The 26,780-nt window shown below is 43.8% G+C and overlaps 1 protein-coding gene across 2 annotated transcripts in view; it reads left to right on the forward strand.

The window, feature by feature from the left end:
• Positions 1-26,780, forward strand: part of B4GALNT1 (beta-1,4-N-acetyl-galactosaminyltransferase 1) — a 234,513-nt gene that overhangs the window by 195,539 nt on the left and 12,194 nt on the right. For both annotated transcript variants that reach the window (XM_040340886.1, XM_040340887.1), the window contains 3 exons: positions 19,346-19,536; positions 25,298-25,438; positions 25,784-26,021. In XM_040340886.1, the coding sequence (XP_040196820.1) occupies positions 19,346-19,536; positions 25,298-25,438; positions 25,784-26,021 (570 nt within the window). The remainder of the gene's footprint in view (positions 1-19,345; positions 19,537-25,297; positions 25,439-25,783; positions 26,022-26,780) is intronic.

Raw genomic sequence — 26,780 nt, forward strand, 5'->3', positions numbered from 1 at the left:
AGAGAGGCCCTTCCTCCCAACCCCCCCCCCCGTCGCGGGCGCGCGCGCGGTGCGCGTGCACGTGTTATAGACGCATTTGGCGCCGTTTTAGCTGGGGGGGAAGGGCGGGTCAGTGGTTTAAAGGAAGGGGCGGCCCTTCCTTAGATGCCACAGCTCATTCATTTCTCTGGCTTAAGGGAGGAAGGACTGGAGGGAAGCACGGGGCGCTGAGGACACACAGTGGCCAGAAAGAATACTACAGTCTTCAGAAGATTGTGGTTTAGCCTAGGAATAGGCTGGTTTTCTTTTCCATCTCATAGTCTTTTCTTTGGCAATACTACTCAGGGGGATGGAATGTTTTTTCTTGCCTAGATTGAAAAAAAAAAAAAAAAAAAGTGTCATCTAGGGTAGAGGAAACATTTTTTATTCCCCAAACAGGTGTTTGGGCATTTAACTATTATAAGTCCCAGGTACCAATAAGTAGCAGGGGTACCTCGGTATTGTACCATGGCATCAAGATCAGAGGGTACAAAAGGTGGGGATTCCCCCGCAGAGTCTGAGGTCTCGGATAGAGCTATGCCGCTGCTTTCCCCACAGGGAGCCGTTGGGCCATCGGGGTCTGGGGCTAGAGCTGACGCGAGTCAACCCAACCCTAAGGTGGTCACGGAGGAGGTGTTACTCGCCTCTTTAAATGAGATGCGGAGAAGCATGGGAGAAATGATAGCCGCAGCCATGCGGGGTAGTAAGCGGAATAGATCTCCGTCACCCGTGCGCGGACCCTCGGAAGAGGAGGTCCTTTCCTCTGGGGAATTGGACGACCTCTTGGACAGAGACCAAGTAGGTTCAGGGATCGAAGATCCGGATACAGAGGAGTCTGGGGCAGTCTCCCTGAGGGAGAGCTGGTGGATTCAGGGCTTGACGGACTTGGTCCATAAGGCATTCAACCTGCCTGTACCAGATCTCCAGGTATCGACGGTTTCAGCTTTGGGCTCACTGAGGGCGCCTCAAAGCAGGGCTGTGTTTCCGATCCATCCTCTCTTAGAGGGAGTCTTGTTCCAAGAGTGGAACAAACCAGACAAGGTTTTCTTTCCACCTAAGAAATTTTCTGTCTTATATCCTATGGAAGAAAAGTTTTCCAAGAGATGGGCTTCTCCTGCAGTAGACGCAGCCATCTCATGTGTTAACAAATCGTTAACATGTCCTGTAGAAAACGTACAGGTTTTCAAAGATCCAGTTGATAGACGCTTGGAAGCCCTACTTAAGAACTCCTTCACTTCTGCAGGGGCAGTAGTACAGCCAGCCGTGGCTGCGATTGGAGTCGCTCAAGCTTTATCGGATCAATTTAAACAAATGCTTGAACTTATTCCTGCCGAGCAGGCAGAAGAATTTTCGGATGTCCCTAAAGCCATATGTTTTACGGTAGACGCAATCAAGGATTCTATCCAACAAGCGTCACGTTTATCATTATCCCTTATCCATATGAGAAGACTCTTATGGTTAAAAAGCTGGGAGGCTGAGCCCCCATGCAAGAAGCTCCTGGCAGGGTTTCCCTTCCATGGAGGACGGCTCTTCGGAGAGGACTTAGATAAATACATTCAGACCATTTCAAACGGCAAGAGTACTCTCTTGCCAACTAAGAAGAGGGTTCAGGGGCCTGCGTTTAAACGACAGTCCTCCCCTGGGCAGGGGCCCTCTAATGCCAAGCAGTATCGACGGCCTCCTGCAAGAACAAACTTCGGCTTCAACAGCAGATCAAGAGGACAGGCTGTTAGGGGCAAGAGGCAGTGGTTTCGCAAGCCGGCAAAACCAGCCCCCAAGTCTACCTCATGAAGGGGCGCCCCCACCCACGAAGGTGGGGGGAAGGCTGCGACTCTTTTCGGAGATTTGGGAAGCCAGCATTCCCGACGAGTGGGTACGGTCTTCCGTGGCCACAGGCTACAAGCTAGAATTCCTAAGGTTTCCTCCTCCTCATTTCCAGGAGTCGAGGATTCCAAACGATCTGGAGAAAGGAGCCGCATTAAAGTCGGCTCTAGATCATCTACTTTCCCAGGAAGTGATAGTAGAGGTACCAGTCCTGGAACAGGGGCTGGGTTTCTACTCCAACCTATTCATCATCCCAAAGCCCAATGGAGATGTCAGGCCAATTTTGGACCTAAAGATGGTAAATGCATACTTAAAAGTCCGCTCATTTCGGATGGAATCCGTGCGGTCAGCAGCTGCCACACTCCAAAAGGACGACTTCATGGCGTCCATAGACATAAAGGATGCCTACCTTCATGTTCCAATTTATCAGCCACATCAAAGATATCTACGCTTTATGGTGGCTTCGCGTCATTTCCAATTCGTGACGCTTCCCTTCGGGTTGGCTACGGCCCCCCGGGTGTTCACGAAGGTTCTAGCTCCAATCCTAGCCAAGCTAAGGATCCAAGGGGTCACGATCCTAGCATACCTGGACGACCTCCTAGTCATAGACCACTCGTCTCCCGGCTTGGAACGAGCAGTGGCCCTCACGGTCCAATACCTCGAGAGGTTCGGCTGGGTCCTAAATCGAGAGAAGTCAGCATTCCAGCCCACAAGGCAGTTGGAATATCTCGGCATGAGATTAGACACAGAACAACAAGGGGTGTTCCTACCTCTGAGGAAGGTCAAAGCCATCAAGGAATTAATCCTACTGGTTCTAAGCAAGAAAGAACCGACTATTCGCCTATGTATGAGATTACTAGGCAAGATGGTGGCTACTTTCGAGGCGGTGCCATACGCCCAGAGCCACACTCGCATCCTGCAGGCAGCCATCCTGTCAGCATGGAGCAGAAGGCCACAGGCCTTGGATATCCCGTTGCCTCTCTCATCAAGAGTCCGACAAAGTCTGTGTTGGTGGTTAGACCCTCAGAATCTACTGAAGGGGAGGTCTTTCAGCCCAGTGGCTTGGAAGATAGTGACCACAGACGCCAGCCTGACGGGCTGGGGAGCGATTGTGGATGGTTCCACTCGCCAAGGTATTTGGACAAAGCCAGAGAAGCTTTTACCCATCAACATCTTGGAGCTCAGAGCTGTTCGACTAGCCCTCAGGGCTTGGACGTCGAAATTGCAGGGGCTCCCGGTGAGAATTCAATCAGACAATGCCACGGCAGTGGCATACATAAATCACCAAGGGGGGACCAGGAGTCAGGCCACTCAGAGAGAAGTGAGCTTGATTCTCCTATGGGCAGAGGCTCATGTGCCCTGCATATCGGCAATATTCATTCCCGGAGTGGACAACTTTCAGGCGGACTTCTTAAGCCGCCAGACTCTATGGCCGGGGGAATGGTCTCTGCATCCACAAGTCTTTCAAGCACTCTGCCAAAGATGGGGAGTGCCGGACGTGGATATCATGGCATCGAGACTCAACAAGAAGCTAGACAGGTTCATGTCCCGCTCAAGGGATCCGATGGCCTGCGGAACCGATGCTCTGGTTTGCCCTTGGCATCAGTTCAAGCTTCTTTATGCGTTTCCCCCGCTCCAGTTACTACCCCGCCTGCTGCGCAGGATCCGGGTGGAGCACATACCAGTTATCCTGGTAGCTCCAGCATGGCCCAGAAGGGCTTGGTACTCACTAATCCTAAGGATGGTAGTGGGAAACCCTTGGACTCTGCCTCTAAGGCCAGACCTGCTATCGCAAGGTCCGATCCTCCACCCTGCCTTACGGCATCTAAATTTGACGGCCTGGAAGCTGAATCCTTGATTCTCAGGGGTAGAGGTCTGTCTCAGAAAGTAATCTCTACCCTAATCAGAGCCAGGAAACCGGTCTCTAGGGTGATTTATCACAGGGTCTGGAAGGCCTATATAGGCTGGTGCGAGTCCAAGCTATGGCTTCCTCGCAAGTTCACCATAGATAGAGTTTTAAGTTTTCTCCAGCTAGGAGTGGATAAAGGATTGGCATTAAGCACAATCAAAGGACAGATTTCTGCCCTGTCAGTGTGGTTTCAGCGGCCACTGGCCACCCACTCGCTGGTTAAGACCTTCCTTCAAGGGGTCTTACGTATTAAACCTCCAGTTAAATCCCCGCTTTGCCCGTGGGATTTAAATCTTGTTCTGTCGAGTTTACAGAAACAACCGTTTGAGCCGTTGGCTGAAGTTCCTTTGGTTCTACTGACAAGGAAGTTGGTGTTTTTGGTTGCCATAGTTTCCGCAAGAAGAGTTTCGGAACTGGCAGCCTTATCCTGTAAGGAACCATATCTTGTTTTTCATAAGGACAGGGTCGTTCTCCGCCCTCATCCTTCCTTCCTACCGAAGGTCATATCCAGTTTTCATTTGAACCAGGATTTGGTATTACCATCCTTCTTCCCTAAACCTACTTCCAGAAAGGAAGGGTTGCTGCATACCTTGGATATTGTCAGGGCCATGAAGGCCTATCTTAAAGCTACAGAGAAGATCCGGAAAACAGATGTGCTGTTTATTCTGCCGGATGGGCCCAAGAAGGGGCAGGCAGCTGCAAAGTCCACCATTTCTAGGTGGATTAAGCAATTGATCACTCAGGCCTACGGCTTGAAAGGGTTGCCTCCTCCAGTATCATTAAAGGCTCATTCTACTAGAGCCATGGGCGCCTCCTGGGCAGCACACCACCAGATCTCTATGGCTCAAGTTTGCAAGGCGGCAACCTGGTCTTCTGTCCACACATTTACAAAATTCTACAAGTTGGACGTAAGAAGGAATACTGATACTGCCTTCGGGCAGGCAGTGCTGCAGGCTGCAGTTTGAGACCCTCGGATTCCGGGGGCTCCTCTTTTTTTGAGTTAAATTTAAAATTTAAGATTATTTTTCTCAAATAAGTTGGATTTATTATGATTTGAGTATATCTCTAAATTAAATCCTTTTGTCTTGGAGATGTTCTCCCTCCCCTCATTGTAAGCATTGCTTTGGGACATCCCATATAGTAATGAATGCCGCTCTGTGTCCCGTGATGTAACGATAAAGAAAAAGAGATTTTTAATACAGCTTACCTGTAAAATCTTTTTCTTGGAGTACATCACGGGACACAGAGCTCCCACCCCTCTTTTGAGGACCATTTTGGGAGGCATACTGCTTGCTACAAAACTGAGGTACTCCTCCTATGGGAGGGGGTTATATAGGGAGGGGCATTTCCTGTTTGAAGATTGCCAGTGTCTACACCTGAAGGTACTCCATATAACCCATATAGTAATGAATGCCGCTCTGTGTCCCGTGATGTACTCCAAGAAAAAGATTTTACAGGTAAGCTGTATTAAAAATCTCTTTTTTTAAATGTATGTCCTTTCATCCTGCGTTTTTATAATATAAATCTGGTCACTTACTATTTTACAATCCGCCGCCGATCCGCATAGATATTCAAAAAAGATAGTTTATAAAACGATATCTACACTGTTGTCATTTTGCTTGTGGGCATTGTGAAGCCTACAAGCACTTACTTCCTGGAAGTCTTGGATGGGGAGTGATAATTGGACAGCGCACTGCATCCTGGGAAATGATGACACACATTTCCCAGGAGCATTAGAGGGAGATGATGTCAGAATCCTAGGTGGTTTCAAAGGCACATTTCGTGGGACCGCATAGCAACAGGCATTTTCAGATGAGTAAAAAAAAAATGTTTCTTTTTTTTTTTTTTTTTTTTTTTGTCGTAATCTACAGTTTAAAGCAAAATTGTTTTTTTGATGGAACCTCCACTTTAAGAACAGTGTAAAAAAAAAAAAAAATCAAGTAAAATAAATAAGAAAACTATTTTTTTTTTTAAAGCGCCCGTCCCAACGAGCTCACGTGCAGAAGCAAACACATATGCGAGTAGCGCCTGTATATGAAAACTGTGTTCAAACCGCACAAGTGAGGTATCACCGCGATCGTTAGAGTGAGAGCAATAATTCTAGTCCTAGACCTCCTCTGTAACTCAAAAGATGCAACCTATCGAATTATTTAAACATCGATTTTTAAGGGTAAAAGTTTGACGCCATTCCACGAGCGGGGCAGTTTTGAAGCGTGACATGTTGGGTATCATTTTACTCAGCGTACCATTATCTTTCACAATAAAAAAAAAATTGGGCTAACTTTACTGTTGTCTTATTTTTTTAATTCAAAAAAGTAAATTTTTGTCAAAAAAAGTGCGCTTGTAAGACCGCTGTGCAAATATGGTGTGAAAAAAAGTATTGCAGTGACCGCTATTTTACTCTCTAGGGTGTTAGAAAAAAATACCACCCACCCTTGGTGGTTAAAAGTTCCCAGCACCTCTTTGAGTATGTGATTGTGGAGTTTTATAATTTATGCATCTCTGCCACACAGCACAGCCAGATGCTCAACCTACCAAATGATTTTTATTTTTTATCTTTCCAGCCCTGAGATTTATACAGCTTTGCTTCACAGCTCTGTCCTGTCTTATCAGGGCAGGGGACCTGACTTTTCTCTGCCTGGAGTTCAGCTTTAATGCTAGCTATCACAATGTCTCATGTAGCAGTTATAAATGTTCTATTACTTCTTCAACAAATGTGTCATTATGAATTAGACAGTAAGCTGTTGCATCAGCACAGGACAGGGTGAATCCAAATCTATGTAGATTTGTACCGTATTAACCAATTAATCATTTTGAAACTCGTCATTTTCTGATCTATACATTCTATAGTTATTAGAAATGATTCAGGTAATGATGAGTGCATTGTGGGAACAAATGGGGATGGGTGATTTGGAATGGATTAGAAAGTCTCTCTCCAATTAAATTTAATGTAAGGGCTGTTATCCACTTTGTATCTTAAGTAGAAAATTGCTTTTAATTCCACTGACTAGTGACATACACAAAGCTATTAACAGGGGATAGGCAGCCCGACAGTTTTTCCTAAACTACAGTAATACCGAGAAAGCATATTTGAGTTATTAGTCCCGTGTTGCTAAGAACTCACTACATTAAAACTCTTGTGATCAGCGACCACTTGTGGCATCCGGGGAGCCAGCACTTCAACCACAAGAACGTATTTATTCATCTAGGATTGCAACATTCAATGCAATGTTCAAATTCTCTGTAGAAGTAAATTATACCTTTGTCGTAATACATAAAATACCACAATTCTATATAATTTTTTATGTTTATTAGGCTAATAAAATATTATACTGCAAATGGTTGTTATAGTGTGGTGTTTGTCCCTTTTATATTTGTGCGCATTTGTAATTTCAACATAAAACTTTTAAATAATTTTCTATATTAAAAGTGAGGATTTATCTGAGTTTTTTTTTTTGTATCCTTTAAAACAAGCAGTTTAGTGATCTTAAGTCCCACCCCTAATCCCAGGAATTTGATGTCAAACCAAATATAATAGAGAGAAAAACTGAATATCGATAAAGGCAAGAAGTAGAGGGAGACCTTATTATATTGTGGTGCTTTATTAAAGCAGTATTAAACAAAAAAGAAACAATTTATTATATTTCAACTTACCAATTCTTAGGATGGCTAGGGGGTTGTAAAGGCAAAAGGTTTTTTATCCTAATGCATTCTATGCATTAAGATAAAAAGCCTTCTATGTGTAGCAGCCTCCCCGACACCCCCCTAATACTTACCCGAGCTCTATCTCTGTCCAGCGATGTCCACAATTCCCTCGGATTCTCCTCCTGATTGTCTGAGACACAGCAGTGGCACCACTGGCTCCTGCGGCTGTCAATCAATGTCAGTTAGCCAATCGGGGGAGAGGGGGCGGGTCCGATGGCAGCTCTGTGTCTGAATCGGCACACGGAGCTGCAGCTCGGCTCGGGTGCTCCCATAGCAAGCTGCTTGCTGTGGGGGCACTTGACAGGAGGGAGGGGCCAGGAGAACCGAAGAGGAACCCAAGAAGAGGAGGACCTGGGCTGCTCTTTGCAAATCCACTACAACAGATCAGTTAAGTATGACATGTTTGTTATTCATTAACCACTTACCCCCCGGACCATATTGCTGCCCAAAGACCAGAGTACTTTTTGCGATTCGGGACTCTGTCGCTTTAACAGACAATTGCGCGGTCGTGCGACGTGGCTCCCAAACAAAATTGGCGTCCTTTTTTTCCCACAAATAGAGCTTTCTTTTGGTGGTATTTGATCACCTCTGCGGTTTTTAGTTTTTGCGCTATAAACAAAAATAGAGCGACAATTTTGAAAAAAATTAATATTTTTTACATTTTGCTATAATAAATATCCCCCAAAAATATATAAAAAAACTTTTTTTTTCCTCAGTTTAGGCCAATACGTTTTCTTCTACATATTTTTCATAAAAAAAAATCGCAATAAGCGTTTATTGATTGGTTTGCGCAAAAGTTATAGCGTTTACAAAATAGGGGGTAGTTTTTTTTTTTTTTCAATTCTTTATTTTTCATTTTTCCTTATTTCACAATTCCACAAAAACAGGGACATTACCATGCCATATTGGAGAATAAAAGTCAACAACCAAGCAACTATACATTGTCCTTGTTCCTGACCTATCTCTAGCCCTGCTTACCGTTAGGTAGTTAGACTACTATATAGCTCCCGCGTTAATTTACGGCTTTTCTGAGTTCCTATTCCCCTAAACCATTTGTCATGTCCTCTCCCCTTTTTGAGGTAGTGAAAAATCCCCATCACCCCCCTCCCACCCCAAAATCCGGGCCCCTGTCCAAGACCTTCCTAAGCCCAAAAAAAAAAAAAAAACAATCATTCCTCCAAAATTATTCCTCCTCCTCCACCCCTCCCCTCCCCCACTCCTCACCCCTCCCCCCTACTCCCTTCGTTCCCTATAACTATCATAGGGGGCCCATACCTCCCTGAACCTCTCCTCCTGTTCCCTCAGAGCCATCGTGAGACTCTCCATACATTGGATTTCCCTAATTTTTTCATGCCATTGTGGTCTACTTGGTGAGCACGTATTCTTCCATAACGCTGGAATACATGCTCTGGCTGCTATTAACAGATGTCTTACCAAGGATTTTTTGTAATTTGCTACTGATATCGGAATATCTAACAGTAGATAGGCCGCTGGATTTTCTCCAAGAGACATTTCAGTTATCCCTTCTATTTCGTCTGAAACCATCTTCCAAAAATCTTTCACTCCTTCACAATTCCAAAAAATATGTAGCAGAGTTCCCTCTTCTTTTAGGCATCGCCAACACATATTTAAAGTTTGTGGAAAAATTTGATTTAAAACTTCTGGGGTCCTGTACCACCTGCTCAGAATCTTATATCCTCCTTCCTGGTACTTAGATGCTAGGGAGGCTTTATGATTAAATTCAAAAAAATTTTTCCTCTGAGTCTCAGTAAAGGTTACCCCTAAGTCTCTCTCCCAGGTTTGTATAAAACCTATTTCTTGTGGAGCTTTCATTTCATTGATCAGGGAATAGAACAGTGATAGTGAATGTCTAACCGCTTCTCCCTTTAGACACAATTTTTCGAATTCCGATAATCTTACCCTCACCGTAGTCTGACTCTGTATTGATCGCAGAAAGCCCCTTAACTGTCTTCTCCTATATGGCTCCAAGTCCTCTGCTAACTCGCTTTCTATTTCCTCCCATGTCATTACCCGGTTTTCCTTCTGGAAGTGAATCAATCTAATTTTGCCATGTCTTTTTAAGTTCCCAAACCCTGGGTCGTTCAAACCTGGCATAAATGCCGGGTTTCCCAGGACTGGTGTCATCGGATTTACTTCTATTTCATCATTTGATTTTCTAAATACTTTTTTCACCACCCTAATTGTCGTCCCAATCGTTGGATGCTTTTTAACTGCTTGTGGTAAAATAGTTCTAGAAAGCCAAATTAGTCCTTCCAATGGTAATTCTATCATTGCATGTTCTAAAAGAATCCATGGTTTAACTTTCGGGGTGACACACCAATCCAACACTCTTGACAGATGCACAGCCTCGTAGTATGTGAGTGGGTCTGGAAAACCTATGCCTCCTTTTTCCTTTGGTAAAGTTAAAATGTCTCTCCTAACTCTGGCTGGTTTCCCTGCCCAAATGAATCCCGCAAACTTCGCTCTGATCTCTTTCAAAAATCCCTGAGGTATGCTAGTAGGGAGTGTCTGTAATAGATATAATAACCTCGGCATTGCATTCATCTTTACGATATTGACCCTACCGAACCAAGTAAATACCTCCTTATCCCATTTTTGTAGGTCACGTTTTATTTGTCTTACCAGCGGTGCTAAATTTAGTTCTAAAATTCTATTTAATTTCTTCGGGATTTTGGTCCCCAGATATCCAATATGTGAATTTGTCCATTTGAATGGGAAAAAAGAGGCCAATTGTCGTTGTTGTGCCATGTTCATCTCTACCCCCATTGCCTCCGATTTGTCATAGTTTACTTTAAAATTTGAGAGCTCACCATATCTAGCAATCTCGGCCAGCAATGGAGGGAGAGATAAAATAGGTTCCGTAAGAGAAAACAACAAATCATCGGCAAAAGCCGCCAGTTTGTAAACTCCTCCCTTTACACAAATACCTCTGATATCGGTGTTCTGCCTTATTGTCCTCAAAAAGGGTTCAAGTGTCAAAATAAAAATAATTGGTGACAGAGGGCAGCCTTGTCGCGTCCCATTCCGTATCTCAAAAGGTTCCGACATAATCTCGTTTATTTTTATTCTAGCTTTCGGCTGCGAATATAGACTCATGACCCATCTTTGCATCCCCTCCCCTAAACCAATATATTTTATGATTGTTTTTAAAAACTTCCAGTCTACCCTATCGAACGCTTTTTCAGCGTCAGTTGATACGAGAACTAGAGCTTTCCTAAATACCTGGGAGAAATGGATCGTATTAATCACCCGCTGCGTATTCTCCCTGCCTTCCCTTCCTGGGGTAAATCCCACCTGATCTTGGTGTATCAGGTCAGGGATATATGGTAATATTCTATTTGCTAGAATTTTGGTAAAGATCTTCAAGTCAACGTTTAGAAGCGATATAGGACGGTAATTCGAGCATAGTGTTAAATCTTTTCCCTCCTTAGGTATAACCGCTATATGTGCCAAAAGAGCTTCCTCCGGAATCCCCTGTCCTTCTCTTATCGCGTTATATGCCTTTAAAAATCTTGGCATAAGTTTTTCTGCATAGGTTTTATAGTAGAAAAGAGTGAACCCATCAGGGCCGGGAGCTTTACCTGGTTTTAACAATTTGAGGGTGTTTGTAAATTCCTCCGCTGTAATCGGCCCTTCCATACTTCTCCCAATTTCCTCTGCTAATTTCGGCATTCCTGACTTCTCAATGTATTCCTTTATCCTTTCCTCCTGCCCACTAGTCTTTCCTGTGTCCAGCTCTTCTTTTAGTTGGTATAACTTCGTATAATAGTTTTTAAATACTTTTGCAATTTCTTGTGATGATTTCACTATCCTATCCCCTGTTTTGATACCTTCTATGCGGTTTTGGGTCCTCGTTTCTCTTAATGCCCTCGCTAGCATCCTACTAGGCTTATTACCGTATTCATAGAAGGCACGTTTACATCTTCTTAATGAGGTTTTTGCATTGTCTGTTAGTAGCAAATTCAATTCATCTCGCGCCTGCCTCAACTTCTCCTCAATCTGGATTGCCAGTGACTTTTTATGTACCCTTTCCAATTTTCGAATTTCTCTCAGTAATGTTTCCATCCTTATTCCTATCCTACGTTTCCGTCGTGTTCCCATTGAGATTAAAATCCCTCTCATGAAACATTTATGTGTTTCCCAAATGCAGCTTGGGGAAACCTCTCCCACCTCATTGTCCGAAAAGAACCCCTCCATTTCCTGGACTATCTTTCCCTCATACTCTGGGTCTTTAAGGAGAGATTCGTTTATTTTCCAGTGCCACTCGCGTGCTACAGGTTCTCCCCATTCTAGTGTGCAGTTTGTCGGTGAATGATCAGAGATTGTGAATGACCCAATGGAAGCCTCGACTATATTCTGTAAAAAATTTTGTGATACGAATATATAGTCTATTCGCGAGTATGTTTTATGTTTAGCTGAGAAGAAAGTGTAGTCCCTCTCCTGAGTGTGCCTGGTCCTCCAACTGTCTACTACCTGTATCTCCTGTATCAGGCTCTTTGCTTTACTTAATTTGCTATATGATATATGCGATGTTCCTTTCGATGTATCTAGGATAGGATCCAGGGCCATATTCAAATCCCCTGCAAAAATAATCATACCCTCTGCATTCAGCTGTATTAAATTAATATATTTCTCCAACGCTACAATCTGTCCTTTATTAGGCATATAAACATTAACCAAAGTTACTTTCTGATCGTTTAGATAGCCTTTTACTATAAGTAGGCGTCCTTCCTCGTCCTGGATAACCTTTATTTCTTTCCATGAAGTCGTCTTTGCTAACATGATTGCAACCCCCTTTGTCTTTGTTGTCGATGAGGAACTCTGATATATAGTTGGAAATCTATAATTACCCAATTTTGGACTTTTATTTTTCTTGAAATGGGTCTCTTGGAGAAAAACAATATGTGTCTTTAGTCTCCATAATTCTGCTAGCAATTTAGATCTTTTCTCAGGGTTATTTAGCCCTTTCACATTATAAGACATCAGATTAATCCTTGCCATTTTGGGGTCTCAGTCACGTGACTCTTTGGGACACCAGTAGAGGTATCAAAGGGGCCCAATAAGTAGATAAAAGGGCGGTGGGCAAGAGAATCCCCCCCGGAGAGGAAGGGGAAAAAATAGGGAGGCGAGGAGGAGGAAGAAATGGAGAGAAAGAAAAAAAAAAAAAAAAAAAAAGTCTCCTTAGTCCTCCAATCCGGTTGATCCCCTAGGATCCCAGAGAGGACAAATCAAAAAAAAAAAAAAAAAAATATATATATGAGCGTCTCCGACTTCCCTCCACACGGAGGAGAGACGCTTTAGTGGGCTAAGGTGTGTAAGCACCGAGGAGAATCAAGCCTTACTATAGGTCCGGGTGCGCCTCCCTGAATTCACCCATAAGATCCCTTTCCCCTCCCCCCCCATTTCTTGTCTACTATAAACTCTGCACACAGGATGGGGTACCCCCCCTCTCCCAATAGACCTTAAAACATTAAACATAATCCAACATAAAAATATATAGACATACATAAACCTATTTAGACATAAAAATCTCTGTCTTACGGTCTAACCAATTAGAGGTCTATTCTCTTCTTTCCCCTTTCCACCCCCCCAAAAAAAAAAAAAAAAAAAAATAAGACCTACAGGCCTCCTTCTGAGCTCCCCCCTCCCTCCCAGCTCTCTCTCTTCCACTTCTTTAATCTATTAGCGTGTTAGCATGTTACTCCTTATATTTTACTCCCCCCTCCCGCCATCATTTCCATCTTTTCCTGTCCCAACTCTTCTTTGTTCTCTCTTCCAATTTTCCCATTAGATCCTCTTATTAGGCCCCCGTTACCTCCAGACCCCGCTCTCCCTACCTCCCCTTACCTCACCCTATACCTCCCCCAATACCCTCTACCCTTACCCCTCACCCCTGTGTCATACTTCTAAATAGGTGTCATGGCCTGTTTGACCTTTAGTGTCTATGTGTCAATATATCAATATTTTATCGTGACCCCACTTGCCCCCCCCCCACCCTCTTAACTGTATCCCCAAAAATATTACAAATATTACTGAAAATTCCATCAGATATTTACCAAAAAAAAAAAAAAAGGACCCCCCCCCAAAAAAAAAAGAGAGAACCCCCCCATTCCCTTCCCTTCCCTTCCCCAGATTCTCAACTTCCACACACCCCTATTTACCCTTAATAGTACTCCCTGTACACCTTTGTGTAGCTTATCTCATATCTTCTCTGATCCTTAATCCATCGGATCTAGAGGTCGTGACATAGTGACGTTAGTGAATTAATGAATTAGTGAGACCCCCCCCCCACCCCCCACCCCTATCCCTCCTACCCCATGAGCAGGTCTAGGAGTGCTAGCCTACCAACCCTCCTATATTTTTAGATCCTCCTATTTCATTTAACTGTACCCCTAATAGGGCCATAGGGCCATAATAAACCAGTCCCAGGGAGAAGGAAGCATCCATAAATCCATACACATTTGAGAGGTGGGGTCCAGCCCAGCCCACCAGAGAATTGCTCTCTTAAATTATATCCTTCACCAGGAGAAATATTATCATCATCCCTAGTCCAAGTCTGGGTAATCCCCAAAAAAAAAAAACACAAAAAAAAAAAAAAGAAAAAAAAAAAGGGGGAGGGAGAGAAAAAAAAAGTAATCATTCTTCCATCGGTTTCTCCTTCTCCTCTTTCTCTCTCTGTCTCTTCAAAAAAGGGGGGGGGTTCCCCCATATCTTCTATGGTCCGCTGCGATCTTACCCCTTCTGTCCTTCCCTCCCACCCCTTCATCTAATGTCTCTTTCAGCTGCCGCCGGCAGATCTAGCCAATTAGAGACTACAATTGGTGCTGACCCCAGAAATTCGAATAGCGCTGGGAGCTGGGAAGGTTCTCTTAAATTAAAGTTCCTTCCTTCCTTCTTCACGTTGACAGCCAGTGGAAACCCCCATCTATACATGGCTCCTTGACCACGTATGTGCTCTAGTAGGGGTCTTAACATCCGCCGTCGGGCTTTGGTTTGCCAGCACAAATCCGGGAATATCTGTATATTCGACCCCTCCCACCTCACCGTTCCTTCTTTCCACGCTTCCCTAAGAATTTCTTCTTTTTCTCTAAAAAAGTGAATCCTGCATAACACATCGCGAGGGTTGGTCTGGTCTGGGTTCCGTGTTGTAGGGACCTTATGGACCCTATCTAATTCAAGGGGGGAGTCTGGGCTTTTTTTTTAAATTTTATTGAAAATGGCCAAAGCCGCTTCCCTTACCGCCCCCCCCTCATAGCTTTCTGGTATTCCTTTTATTCGCAGATTATTCCTCCTGCTTCTGTTGTCTGCCTCCTCTGCGTTTAATTGCAATCTTACCAACTGCTGCTGCTGTTTCTCACACTTCTCCTCTAGCACACCCAGTCTATAGTCCACGACCACTTGTTGCTCCTCCAGTATGCCCACTTTTTGCTCCCCCACCCCCACTTTCACCCGGATCTCTTCCAACTCTTCTTTCAGGGTACTCGTCATTGACATTAACATTTTCTGGATGTCGTCTTTGGATGGGAGAGCCTGGATAAGCCTGCTTAACTGTCGCATGTCTGGTATCAGCTCTGGTTCAGATGCATTCCCTGTGTCCCACATACTTTGTGTGCTCTGTGTGCTAGGCTGCTTAAGCTCATCTGATAGATGTTCACTCCCCTTAGTACTTAGTATAGCACCACTTAGTGCACTCTTCTCTCTCTGGGTTAAAGATGAAGGGAGGGCAGGGGGTATGAAGGGTGCAGACATTCCAGCCAGTGTAAATAGTGTCCTTGTTTGCTCACTGGATCCCACAGTCACATCCCCCGCTACTTTGTCATCAATTCCCAGCCCCACTGACCTTGTCGCAGCAGAAAATGGTGAAGTACCTCTATTCCAAGCCGTTGAATCTATTTCCACCTCCGTCTGCTCCTCCGCTGGTGATCTTTCAATCTCCCCCGCACGGTCCCGGTCTCCTATGACGTTCAAAGCTTTGTCTGCTGCAGCGGCCGGGATAAGGACAGGTCCTGGGGTGACAACACACCCCCCACCAGCGATCAGCTGTTGTCCTTCTACCGCCGCGGAGACAGGTATAGATGTGCTCAGAGTTACTGCTGCAGCTTTAAGGGACCTCTCGGTCAGTGATTCCCTCCTCAGAGCGCTGCTTCCCCCGGCGTCCTCCTGTTGTTCAGCCCCCCTTCTCACTGTCATATAACGAGTGATATACGAGTGGCTGGGGGCTTGGACACCTCCTGCACGTCCTCCTTGGCTCTTTCCTCGCCGCCGCGACATCAGCTGTCAGGGACCTCTATTAAGTGCCGCTCTCTCCCCCTACTCACAGCGGCTCTCCGTGGGGGGAGAGGGGTCTCGGATCTCTGATCTGCCGCTCTCCTGCTTCAGCGCACCCTGGACTTCAGGCTCTCCTCGCTAACGCGTGTTCACTCCTCCATGCTCACACCACCGTCCCGGAAACGGATAGGGGGTAGTTTTATGTCATTTTTATTATATTTTTTTTACTAGTAATGGCGGCGATCAGCGATTTTTTTTTTTCGGTACTGCGACATTATGGCGGACACTTCGGACACTTTTGACACATTTTTGGGACCATTGGCATTTTTATAGCGATCAGTGCTATAAAAATGCATTGGATTACTATAAAAATGCCACTGGCAGTGAAGGGGTTAACACTAGGGGGCGGGGAAGGGGTTAAGTATGCCTGGGTGTGTTCTTACTGTGGGGGGGGGGTGGCCTCACTAGGGGAAACACTGATCCTCGGTTCATACATTGTATGAACCGAAGATCAGCATTTCCCCTGCTGACAGGACCGGGAGCTGTGTCCCCGCTCTGTACCGAGCGATCGCGTGTGCCCGGTGGCGATCGCGCCAGCCAGGCACACGCACGGGAGTCGGTGGCTGGGAGAGAGGACGTCATATTACGTGCTCTCGCCCAGCAGAGCCACCTTGTGGACGTATTTCGACGGTGCGCGGTCGGCAAGTGGCTAAAAAAACAAACCCGAAAAAAACGAGCCTTTACAATCACTTTAACCTCCCTGGCGGTATGATTATTTCAGAAAAAAGGTGCTGAAAGCGGTACCATTATTTGCAAGGAAATTTGGCGTTTTATACGGTAGGTCTCTAATTTTTAGGAATAACTCACTTAAATCTGACCAAACAAGATTCTAATAGGCATCCCGGGTATGACATTTTTTTTAAAACAAAATTATAAATTATAATATAATAAATAATTATAAATAATTATAACAAGTAATAATATAATTATAATAAAAAATATTCAATAATGAAATCAACTCAAAATCACTGAAATTTGCTCAGTTGCAGAATTGTTGTTGTCATTATTTTATTTTTTTTATGACGAATTTCCCCACAAATCGCTATCGCACATTTCTGCAAGTGATTATAATTTATTATCGCTGTTTTCTAGCTGCATTAAAACCATTTTTGACATAAAGGGACACTTTTGGTTGCTATGGACAATCTACAGTTTGCAGGCAGAAAGAACAGTTTTTATTATATAAAAGAACATGCAGGGCACTGGGCAGACCACTAGGGACAAGGGGGGTGTGTATTTTTTACATACAGTACTGTAATCTATAAGATTATAGTATACTGTATGTAATGTGTTTGTTTACGTTTTTGAATTTGGCGCCGTTCTCCGCTCCCGTGCGTCGTAATGTCGCAGGGAACGGAGATCGGCGGCACAGGAGGACACCGCTCGCTCACACAGCGCGGTGGCATCGCTGGATCCAGGGACAAGGTAAGTAACTTTGTCTGCTGCTGCAGCGAGGCAAGCCCGAGTCTGACTCAGGGTTACCGCTTTTGGTATGAAAATCTCACCCGAGTCAGACTCGGGAATACCGCTAGGAGGGTTAATTTTCATCTGATGATCCAGCCAGCAAATCTGTTGTTTTTCAAAAGCTCAAGCACTCCAGCAGAATGTATCAGTTTACATGGATGAGACAAACCACATGCCGACCGCCAGCACGCAGATATACGTCGGCAGAATGGCATGGACAGGCAAAAGGACGTATATATACGTCCCCTTTAAGAAGCGGCATTGTGGACACGCGCGCCGCAAGCTCCGTGACTCTGACCGTGGGTCCTGTGGACTTGATGTCCGCGGGCATACCCGCGATCGTGTCACGGTGAGGAAGAAGGTGGAAATGCTTATGTAAACAAGCATTTCCCCAGTCTTCCTAGTGACAGGACAGTGTACACAGCTTCCTGTAATCAGAAGCTGTGATCACTGTCGTGTCACACATAGCCCACCCCCCCTACAGTTAGAACACATCCCTAGGCACACTTAACCACTAGGGTTAACCCTACAGTAAGCACTGATCACTGTAAAAATGACAATGGTCCCAAAAAATTTGTCAAAAGTGTCCGATGTGTCCTCCAAAATGTCGGAGTTACGAAAAAAATCGCTGATCGCCGCCATTACTAGTAAAAAAAAAATGTATTAATAAAAATGCCATAAAACTATCCCCCATTTGGTAGACGCTATAACTTTTGCGCAAAACTGATCAATAAATGCTTTTGCGATTTTTTTTTTTACCAAAAATATGTCGAAGAATACGTATGGGCCTAAACTGAGGGAAAAACATTTTTTTTATACATATATATATATATATATATATATATATATATATATATATATATATTTTTTTTATTTTTATTTTTTTGGGGGGGGGGGATATTTATTATAGCAAAAAATATTGGGTTTTTTTTTCAAAATTGTCGCTCTTTTTTAGTTTATAGCGCAAAAAAAAATATATAGTGTTCAAATACCACCAAAAGAAAGCTCTATTTGTGGGAAAATAAGGAAGTAAATTTTGTTTGGGAAACACGCAATTGTCAGTTAAAGCGACGCTGTGCCGAATCGCAAAAAGTGGCCTGGTCTTTAACCACCAAAATGGTCCGGGGCTTAAGTGGTTGCCGCCTCCTGCTGAATACAGCAAACCTGCTCCGATATTTACCCTTGCTGTCATTCCAGCATTCTTCACCCTGTTGGATGCTACAAAGCCTTGGTTCTTACTATGTCCCCACCAGTTTCTCTTCAGCCTTTGTGCTGTGGCCTTATCGGTTCCTATGGGGGAGCTGTACTCGTCCTTCCTGGGGTAAAGCAGAGTACAGCTCTCTCCATAGGAATTAATGGAGGTGCGTCATGCATGTGCTAGATGAAGAGGACCCATCCAGAAAATCCCTGGATCAAGGATAAAAGTGAGTATTGGAAGCTGCTTTTAGTAAAAGATAACCTATACCAAGGCTTTGGCCTCCATAGTATTTTGCAGTTTGCCAAAAATACTGTTTCCAGTCTTTGGGGTATAAACTGTCTAATCTGTAGAAATGCATGTTTCAAACCATTCCCCTAAACAACGTCACACAGAAGAGTCACGTTAATACCGGATCATACATCACTGTATCCAATCACTAAGAAGCACAGATTACCCAGGCATAGATGCAAATTCTTTCTTTTCTCTGTAAAATAAAAATCATTGATTGCGTTTACACTTTGCGTCCTGGCTGGGACGCTTGGCTACCCTTAGGATACATGACGTTGTTGGCTTCGCTCCCAGAATAACTGGGTGGGCGCTTTCCTGTGCCATGTTCCTCTTCATGTGTCTGCCTGATTGGACAGTCTGCAGGACATAAGAGGCGGGACACAATTTTCAATGTCAGAAATTTTCCTGGAGCATCTGCAGGGTCAATCCAAAACTATTACAGGCAAAATGAGAAAAAGCTGGAGATTGTCAGAGAATAGAAGAGTTAATTTTATCAGAGTTTTCAGATGTAATAACAATGTGTGGCTAGAAATTTTTGAATAGTTATACTTTTCAAACAGAACTTTCAACGGTGTTGTTTCTTTCCACAGCAAAATACAACATTAGCGCCCTCGTCACCATAGCGACCAAAACGTTTATTCGATATGACAAGCTGCAGGATCTAATAGACAGCATCAGGAAATTTTACCCTACGGTACCCATCATTATAGCCGATGACAGTAAAACACCCCAGAAAGTTGAAGGTGCCCATGTGGAACAGTACATCATGCCCTTTGGAAAGGTATACTATGCCTACATAGATTGTTTTTTCCTAGATGTATGTTTTTAGATCCAATTAACTTCATTGTGCTTGGTCAAGAATGTGTTTTGTGAAAGGATAAAGAGAAAAATACTATTTGATTTCTGGATTTTATTCTAAGTCTCTGGCATAACTTTAAAGCGACACCGTGGTTGATTTACTAAAGGCAGATAGAATGCTCACTTTGCAAGGGAATTTTCCCCAGAGCTTAGTGAATGAGGTGAAGCTCTGCTGACTTCCATCATCAAATCACATGCAAGCAAAAGTAGTTTTTTTTAACAGCTTCTCGACCGCAGGGCGGCAGCACCGTTCCTGCTGTGATTGGACACAGTGGGAGCCAATCAACGGGTTCCGATGGCCCACAAGACCTGCCGATCCTTCACAGGAGAGACGGAGCAGCGGTGTGCCTATGTAAACAAGGCACACCGTTGCTCTGTCAGGGAGCAAAAGAGAGTATTTGTGTTTCAGCTAAGCTCCAGTATATCTACTCCCCCCTTAGTTATAAAACACCTCCCAGGGAACGCATTTAACACTTTGATCGCCCCTGGTGTTAACCCCTTTGCTAGTGTCAATTAATACAGTAACCAATGCATTTTTTACTGATCACTGTATTGGTGTCACTGGTCCCCAAAAAGTTGAGTTAAGTGTTGGGTTGCACCTTGATAAAGCGCGGTCATTTACCCCATAGGATCCCGACGCACTTACAAAACTTATACTAGGACCAATTTATAAACAGGGTCTGACTAACCTACCAGCATGTCTTTGGAGTGTGGGAGGAAACCGGAGTACCTGGAGGAATCCCATGCAGGCACCGGGAGAACATGCAATCTCCAGGCAGATGGTGTCGTGTTTGGGATTTGAACCGGCGACTGTATTGCTGCTAGGTAAAAGTGCTAACCACTACACCACTGTGCTGCCAATATGGCAAAAGTGTCACTTAGTGTCCAATTTGTCCGCCGCAATGTCGCAGTCCCACTAAAAATCGCGGATCGCTGCCATTACTAGTAAAAACTATAAAAAAATAAAAAGTCCCTAAATACAGTCCTGATCAAAAGTTTAAGACCACTTGAAAAATGGCAAAAAATCATATTTTACATTGTTGGATCTTAACAAGGTTCCAAGTAGAGCAACAAGAAGAAATGAGAGTGAGACAAAACATTTTTTGAGCATTCAATTTAATGAAAACGACGAATAAACTGAAACAGGCTGTTTTTCAGCTGATCAAAAGTTTAGGACCACACCTCCAAAAAAAAACTAACCCCCCCAAAACAGAAATCCAACTTCCAAACATGAACTCAGTAATGAGTAGCTCCGCCATTATTGTTGATCACTTCAAAAATTTGTTTTGGCATGCTTGATGCAAGCCTTTCCATGAGGTGAGTGGGAAAATGTCTCCAAGTGGTGAAGACAGCCGCACGAAGGCCATCTACTGTCTGGAACTGTTGTCCATTTTTGTAAACTTCCCTTGCCATCCATCCCCAAAGGTTCTCAATTGGATTTAGATCAGGGGAACACGCAGGATGGGCCAAAAGAGTGATGTTATTCTCCTGGAAGAAGTCCCTTGTCCTGCGGGCATTGTGTACTGTAGAGTTGTCCTGTTGAAAAACCCAGTCGTTACCACACAGAGGAGGGCCCTCAGTCATGAGAAATGCTCTCTACAACATCTGGACATAGCCAGCGGCCGTTTGACGCCCCTGCACTTCCTGAAGCTCCATTGTTCCACTGAAGGAAAAAGCACCCCAGACCATTATGGCGCCCCCTCCACTGTGGCGCGTAGAAAACATCTCAGGTGGGATTTGCTTGTCGTTGGAAACCATCAGGACCATCAAGGTTACATTTTTTCTCATCAGAGAATAAAACTTTCTTCCACCTTTGAATGTCCCATGTTTGGTGCTCTCTTGCAAAGTCCAAACGAGCAGTTCTGTGGCGTTCAAGGAGACAAGGTTTTTAAAGACGTTTTTTTGTTTTTGAAGCCCTTCAGTCTCAGATGCCGTCTGATGGTTATGGGGCTGCAGTCAGCACCAGTAAGGGCCTTAATTTGGGTCGAGGATCGTCCAGTTTCTTGATGAGAGACCCTGCTTATGCAGTTCAGCAACCCGACCACGTTCAACAAGGGAGAGTTTTTTTGCCTTTGCCATCACAGCGTGTGACTACCTGACAGAGAATGACAATGAATCCACAGTGGCGATTAAGTGGGCAGTAGAAACACTCCGCTACTATTTGTTGGGCAGACAGTTTACCCTGGTCACCGACCATGCTCCGTTAAAGTGGATGCACACCAACAGGGACAAGAACGCTCGGGTCACGAGATGGTTTTTGTCCCTACAGCCCTTTACTTTTGTGGTACGGCATAGGGCAGGTCTCCTCCACAGTAATGCAGATGCTCTGTCCCGGGTACATTGGTTTTCAGAGGTGGCCGCTTCCCACGCAGGTGTTAAGCTGGGGGGGAGGATGTGTGACAGGGTACACGACTCTGTGTATGTCAGTGAGAGGTTGGAAAGGGCAGCTTTCCCTATCTTGGAAAGGGTTAAGCCTGGCCCAACAGGTAAACCTCCTCTCTCCCTCTATTAATTAGCCTGCACCTGCTCAGAGCGAGATCCAGGCTGGACTGGATTGGACACAGACTGGAGAGTGTCTGTGTATGCGTGGAATCAAGGTCTGTCAGAACAATTAGTTATATGTTATATTGGACTATCTTTTTGTTTGTTTATACTAGAGCCGGAATAGCCGCTCTAGTAAAGCGTAGTGAGGGACGCTCATGTTTAGTTAGCCTCCTAAGATGGAGTAGGCCTATTTATTTGTGTTACTTTTTTTCATTGGTCGCAGTAAAGCTGCATTTATTCGCCATTTCTGTCTAAAGATCAGTGACTTTCTCACAGTGTATATACAAAGAATCTGAGTCTGGCCTGTTTGCACAACAGTACATATCCATCCAGTGCACCTTGTATAGAAATACACCACATTATGGTGAGTAACTGTTCTTATCTCAATGATAGCATGTAGACCAAACAGGCTGCACATTAAGAAATTCCAGTTAACAAGAAAAATAAATCACTGAACTGCCAATTCTGTATTCGAGTTTTTGCCACTCAGTTTAAAGTGGACCTATCATTATAATTACCAGAGAAACATGATTTTTGTATTTGAGACTGCATTTTGTCTGTCTTATTCTATTTTTCTTGTTGTAAAATTAAAACAAAAAAATTCAATAAATACAGAATGCTAAAACAAAACCCAAATAAGTACAGCAACTATTATTTATATCTAGTTGTTTTATTTTTATCAATTTAGAAAATGCAGAATTAGCAAATAGAAAAACTTAAATCAAATTATTATTTGGTGTGACTACCCTTTGACTTCAAACCAGCATCAGTTCTTCTAGGTACACCTGCAGACAATTTATGTAATGCCAGACAGACTCAATGATATTGAGATCAGGGCTCTGTGGGGGCCAAACCATCACTTCTAGGACTCCTTGTTCTTCTTTAAGCTGAAGATAGTTCTGGTATACCAAGTTGCATATTCCAGGAGACTGTAGTTTGTATTGCCCAGGAAATCCAGGATACAGGCACACCCCACCTCCAAGCACACAACAGGGTCCATCCACCATCTCCGGAGAGCGCAACACCAGGCCCACCCCCGCATAGAGGCCAACCAGCCTCCAGGTTTTATTACCAGGCTTAATTGAACAAGACGGGGTTAGAAGCCGATTGGCCTCCACGCAGAAGCAAGCCCGCCCCCGCACCCCCCCAGCGACAGCAAACAAACCCCACCGTGCACTCAAAAGTGGGGCACGCCCGCACTGTGTTCCTGCAGTGTAAACAGAATGACATGGCGTCTGATCTCCATATGCGCAAGACTTTGTGCCACGTCATCAGCGGGCCAGCTCCCAAAAGATGGTGGCACAGGATGAGATCAATTAATAGATGTGGTGGCTGCATTCGTTTTTCTTTTTCTTTTTTTCTCTGTTTTTACCTGGTGATCTGGCCAGTAACACACCATCTCCAATTAGGCACTGTGGCACAGTTCAGTTGCCGGGGCCCCTGATAAGTTGACTTGCAAGGCGTAACACAATCTGGCTTGAGAGGACAAACGCTGACGCATTTCTGGTGTGATAGCTTCCTAGGAGCTCTTGTACAGACAAACACACCGATGGCGAAGAAGTCTGGAACACACCACCTATTGGTCCCTTTTCAGCCTGAGGGGATGGATGGATTGGATACCGCACAAAATCAGCCTGCAGCACCTCTTGGCTTGCAGAGCATGTGACTGGCCTCTCTCTCTCTCGTCTATTATTTATATCTAAAACATTAAAAGACTACAGCTCCCATTTAAGTGAGAAAGTTCAAATTTCCTAAAAACTGTATTTGACACAAATGGTGCAGTTAAATTGTGGTATTCTGTTTAGATTTGAGGGGATGCAGGCCCTTGCCACGTGATGCCAGTGAGGTCGTAGTGGTCAGTTCTTAAACCAAAAACTGGGATGCATTTTTATTGACTTGATTCACGTCCAATCAGGAGATATTGATATGAAAAATGTAGATTGTGTCCCTTGAGTCAAAGGACACATGTTTTATGTTTTTGTTTCTCAATGAAAACCAAGTGCTAACAATGGGATTTTGACTGTATTTTAAACTCTGACCACTTTTAGGACATATATGCTTGCCGTGCTTATTAAAACCAACCTTATGCAGTTTAAGGCCTCCCTGGACGTTTTTGGACATTTTTACAACAGCTGTTTTTGGCAGTAGACGTTTTTTTTCTACAGTCCTTAAACTCTCCATTATGTTATCCTATGTATCCCTGCACACATAGACTGTTATCAGCAGTTTTGGGCAGTGGTGTTTTTAAGCAGTAAAAAAAAAAAAATAGTGGGTTCTGAGAGACGTTTTTCAGCTGTAAAAACACTGATAAATGTCGATTAAATGCTCAAAAACTTCACTCACCAGTGTTTTTTAACGTTTTTGATCCATTAGGGAAAAAAAATGTCGTCAACAAAAAAACGCTAAAAAAAAATGCTAACGCAGAAAAATGCTAAAGAATGCTAATAAACGCTTAAAAACGCTATTGCAAAAATGTTGAAAAAAGTTGAAAAACTCACTGCAAAGCTACTGGCGTTTTTATAACGTTATTTTAACGTCCAGTATGCATGAGGCTTAAAAGGGAAGTATAAGCAAAGCTATTTTGGCTATACTTCTCTGCACTCCTGTGACCTGTTTTCAGCCCGGGGGGGGGGGGGGGGGGGGGGGTGTTTAAGTCTGCTGTCAGCTGACATGACAGAGCCGGTCCAGGCTCTGAAAAAATCCTGACCACATGGTTGGTATCCACTCAGAATCCTGGACCAGCAGCTGGCTCAGCCTCTCAGTAAACCACTGAGAGCCTAAACCAGCCACTCCCTCCCCTCCACAGCTCAGTGATAAGGGGGGGGGGGCAGAGAGCTAGAGAAGACTGACAGTCCCTAGCTCTCTGCTCACAGAATGCTGAGAACTGAGCTATCAGCGGTCTTTGCTCATTTCTCAGTACAGAGCCACCGGGGGGACAGAAAAAATTATACTCACCTAGGTAGATTCAGCATCGGGTCGATGCTGCATCTACCTAGGTGAGTATAATTTTTTCGAAATCCCAAACTCTTTTAAGTCGTTTGCTTACACCTACGTTTTTATTATTTTAGAATGTATCTTTAATGGAAATCAGATTTCTTCAGAATAACAGCATTCTTATATTCATTTTTTATTGTTTCAAGGGTTGGTTTGCTGGCAGAAATCTGGCCATCTCCCAAGTGTCCACAAAGTACGTCTTGTGGGTTGATGATGATTTTATATTTTGTTCTCGCACCAAGATCGAAAAACTGGTTGAAGTTCTAGAGAAGACAAGCCTGGATATAGTGAGTAGCCTTAATACTTTGCATGCCTTATGTTGATATATTGGTACAATCAATATATATTTTTAAGAAGATTATAGTGAAATTAGAGTTTTGGATATACGGTATGCCTTTACACACAAAGCCAGTTTACCTAATTTATTCTAATATGTTTGCCAAGAGTTTTGTGATGGATGAATATTAGCCAGGGGCAGTATCAGCATCATGTTTGATAACTTGAGAAACATGTTTGTGCTGCCTATAGCAAGCAATTATATGTATGCTTTTGTTTTGTAATCTAGAAGGAAATATAACATGTAAATGGTTACTCTGAACTCTAATCCTTGCTGTCACTCTTTCCTCTACCAGGTTGGTGGTGCTGTGAGGGAAATTACAGGATATAGTCAAACATATCGACAGAAGATTAATATCGAACCAGGTGGCAAAGAAGGTGACTGCCTTAAGACAATTCAGGGTTATCACCATGTCATTGAGGGGTTCCCCAACTGTGTCGTGGTTGATGGAGTAGTGAACTTCTTCTTGGGGCGAACAGAAAAATTGAGGAAAGCTGGTTTTGACCCACGATTGTCAAGAGTTGCTCATTTAGGTAAGATGAAGTACCTCAGTTAATAGGCAACCAACAAATGAAGTTCTCATTCACATGGGCACACCACACATATACACTAAAAACAAAGTATTGGGTCTTGTTCAAGCGTTCTAGCAGAGTAGTTGCCTAGTTACTAGCATACAGTGCCTTGAAAAAGTATTCACACCCCTTGAAATTTTTCACATGTTATGTTGCAGCCAAAAACATAAATGTATTTTATTGAGATTTTATATGATAGACCAATGCAAAGTGGCACATTATTGTGACGTGGAAGGAAAATTCTAAATGTCTTTTACACTTTTTTTTACAAATAAATATCTGAAAAGCGTGGTGTGCATTTGTATTCACCCCCCTTTACTCTGATACCCCTAACTAAAATCTACTGGAACCAATTGCCTTCAGAAGTCACTGAATTAGTAAATAGAGTTACCTGCGTGTAATTTAATCTCAGTATAAATATAGCTGTTCTGTGAACTCCTCAGAGGTTTGTTAGAGAACCTTAGTGAACAAGCAGCATCATGAAGGCCAAGGAACACACCAGACAGGTCAGGGATAAAGTTGTAGAGAAGTTTAAAGCAGGGTCAGGTTATAAAAAAAATCTCCCAAGCTTTGAACATCCCACGGAGCTCTGTTCAATGCATCATCCGAAAATGAAAAGAGTATGACACAACTGAAATCCTACCAAGACATGGCCGTCCGCCTAAACTGACAAGCTGGACAAGGAGAGCATTAATCAGAGAAGCAGCCAAGAGACCCATG

This window comes from Rana temporaria, chromosome 2 (assembly GCF_905171775.1).
Source record: "Rana temporaria chromosome 2, aRanTem1.1, whole genome shotgun sequence".
NCBI lineage: Eukaryota > Metazoa > Chordata > Amphibia > Anura > Ranidae > Rana > Rana temporaria.